General features: G+C 38.8%; 1 protein-coding gene across 1 annotated transcript in view; it reads right to left on the bottom strand.

The window, feature by feature from the left end:
• Positions 1–288: 288 nt before the first annotated feature.
• pms1 (PMS1 homolog 1, mismatch repair system component) overlaps positions 289–3,006 on the bottom strand; it is a 26,520-nt gene continuing 23,802 nt past the window's right edge. The window contains exons 12-13 of the mRNA XM_016539264.1: positions 2,369–2,529; positions 289–854 (exon numbers count right to left, since the gene is read on the bottom strand). Of these exons, the coding sequence (XP_016394750.1) occupies positions 657–854; positions 2,369–2,529 (359 nt within the window). The 3' untranslated portion in view covers positions 289–656. The remainder of the gene's footprint in view (positions 855–2,368; positions 2,530–3,006) is intronic.

Here is a 3,006-nt window from a genome sequence, read left to right as displayed (position 1 = left end):
TGGGCCCCTAGCGCCGACTTTCATGATCAGTATTTAAGGTGCTGATTTTTGGGGGAGAGTGAATTTACAACCACAATGCATTAAATTTTGTGGTTCACTGGCATCTGCTGTGGGGTCAGTAGTTCTGGCTTGTTTTCTTTTCTAATCAGAAGTCGAGTGCTTGCCCTTTCCTTCATTACCAGTAATGGCAAAACAATTTTCCTACAATAAATTAAGACAGAAAAGCAAAACAACACTGAAAAGTGGTTTCAAAATGTGTCATAATTGATATTCAAAACTTTTTTGCCCTCATAAAATCATTCATAAAAATTAACATCATTCATGACCCAGCGCGGTCCGATCTGGACTGAAGCAGCAATTTTCATGCATTATAATTACAGTTATTTTATTTGCATATGGTGTTATGAAAGATAAAATGGCGATGCGTGTGCATAGATCTTGCACGACATTCTGGGTTGAAACCACCAACGTAACATATGCATCTTGATTAAACACTCAGAATCAGAATCACGTATTTATATCTCAACTCATGAATGAAAATCGTAATTCAACAAGGCAAACATTTATTATTCCAAATGACAACTTTCATACTAGTATATGGTACAATAAATGTTAGTGTGAAAAAAATTTGTTCTTATACAAAGTCCTTGAAATCCTTAGCAAGAATTAGACATGATTTGCAAAGCATCCTGCTCAGTGTCAGGAACAGTAACCAGATCGTGAAAAAATGGTCGTCTGTGAATGCAGGCCTGACTCTCCTCTTCAAGTTCCTGTTTCATTCGGCAAAGCGTGTTTGTAACATCAGCTCTGGTGAGGTTCAGCGGTAACTGTCTAGATAGTCTCACAGCTTCACTCTGAAAGAAAAAGTGGGGGAAAGAGTTTTTAAAGCAAAAAGGCAGCTAAAAAGTACTAACTCGTGTCTAATATTAAAATTTGCACAGTGAATGGGTGCCGTCAGAATGAGTGTCCAGATAGTTGATAAAAACATCACAATAATCCATGACCTCAGTTCATCAATTAACATCTTGTGGAGTAAAAATACATGCCTTTGTTTTAGCGTTTTAACTTGCTTCCCACCATAATACAAGTCTATATTCCATAATAACGCTTTCACTGGTGAAAAAGTCTATCACCTGTTGGCCTCTCACATCAAAATCCATGTTTGTTTAGAACTGTTTCAAATTGTTTTTGCTTGTTAAAGGTTCTTGATCTGGGCATTTTTCTCTCCCGATTCTCCCGAACTTTTTTTTACTGTAGAAAGCAATATTATGGATAGAGGACTTATATTTTAGCCAGAAGCAAAAGTGAAGTTAAAAATGTCTTAGTGATGAATTTGTTTCTTACAGACATGCAGCTTTTCACTTCACAAGATGTTAATAGATTGACTGGAGTCGTGTGGATTACTTGTGATGCTTTTATCAGCTGTTTGGACTCTCATTCTGACGGCACCCATTCACTGCAGAGGATCCATTGGTGAGCAAGTAATTTAATGCTAAATTTCTCCAAAATCTGTTTCGATGAAGAAACAAAATCATCTCGGATGGCCTGAGGGTGAGTACATTTTCAGCAAATTGTCATTTTTGGGTAAACTCTTTTTCTTTGAAACTCTCCAAATGTGCTCATACTGCCGGAACTGCTTCTGCGTATGACAGAAAGCGGAAGTGATAGAAAAGCGTTTATTACGTTTGAAATATGGATATTTTTAGACATGCAGCTTTTCACTTCACAAGATGTTAATAGATTGACTGGAGTCGTGTGGATTACTTGTGATGCTTTTATCAGCTGTTTGGACTCTCATTCTGACGGCACCCATTCACTGCAGAGGATCCATTGGTGAGCAAGTAATTTAATGCTAAATTTCTCCAAAATCTGTTTCGATGAAGAAACAAAATCATCTCGGATGGCCTGAGGGTGAGTACATTTTCAGCAAATTGTCATTTTTGGGTAAACTCTTTTTCTTTGAAACTCTCCAAATGTGCTCATACTGCCGGAACTGCTTCTGCGTATGACAGAAAGCGGAAGTGATAGAAAAGCGTTTATTACGTTTGAAATATGGATATTTTTCTGACAAAAACGCATGGATTCGCTATAGGAGGCCTTCATTCACCCGCCGGAGCCATCTGCGGCACGTTTTATTATGGATGTGCGTGCTTTATTTAACGTGTTTTGGACTGTTAAACAGAAACACCCGCCCACTACAATGATAGAGCTTAGAAGAGCCAGGACGATTTTTAATATAACTCCGATTGGACAGTTACACCTAGGATGGCTTGAGGGTGAGTAAAACACAGGCTAATTTTCATTTTTGGGTGAACTAACCCTTTAAAAATGGATCATTAAAAAGTATGCCCCAAGGAGCATCTCTCACCTCTAGGTAGTTTGAGACTTTGAGAGGTCTACATTGCTCCACGGTTTTTGCATCCCGGACCTTTATAGCCTGCAGAATCTCCCTCAGGTCTCCTATCCCGAAGAAAGGCATGCAGTCGGCCATGCCCGTCACTTCAACATGCCTCTCAGAAGACGAGGAACCTGGCCAAGGTAAGCAACAAGCAAGGATTAATAAACTCCAAGTACAACATTCTCCAGGAAAAAATAATAAATAAATATTGTGATTTACACGCTGGTTGGAAACCAAGTCAGGCCGGCATCGCACCAAATTACGCTATTACCATGTCTTTGTGGACTGGAAAGAAAAACCAAGGTGGAGGAGGTTTTCAACAGATGATTTAAAGATGATTGCTTTTCCCTAGACGCATCTCAATGAAGAGGTGAAATGTATGGAAAGGTCATCAAGGTAGCGCAGACAAAACATTTTCTCCTTCCCCATGCGCTTTAAAACGAGATGCATCCATTCCGAATCTGACTTGCCATGCTTACAAAATTATATTATTGTCAAAACGATACATATTGACTAAACACTCCAAAAGAGAGTCTCTCATTGCAAGTACTAAATTTGTATTATTTATTTCACCAGGGCATTGCTAAGTGGTTGCTAGGGTGTTTTGA

Source organism: Sinocyclocheilus rhinocerous, unplaced genomic scaffold, assembly GCF_001515625.1.
Source record: "Sinocyclocheilus rhinocerous isolate Xijiao unplaced genomic scaffold, SAMN03320098_v1.1 scaffold1569, whole genome shotgun sequence".
NCBI classification, from domain to species: domain Eukaryota; kingdom Metazoa; phylum Chordata; class Actinopteri; order Cypriniformes; family Cyprinidae; genus Sinocyclocheilus; species Sinocyclocheilus rhinocerous.
The sequence above is the reverse complement of the archived record's forward strand: the minus strand, read 5'-3'. Positions and strand labels throughout refer to the sequence as shown.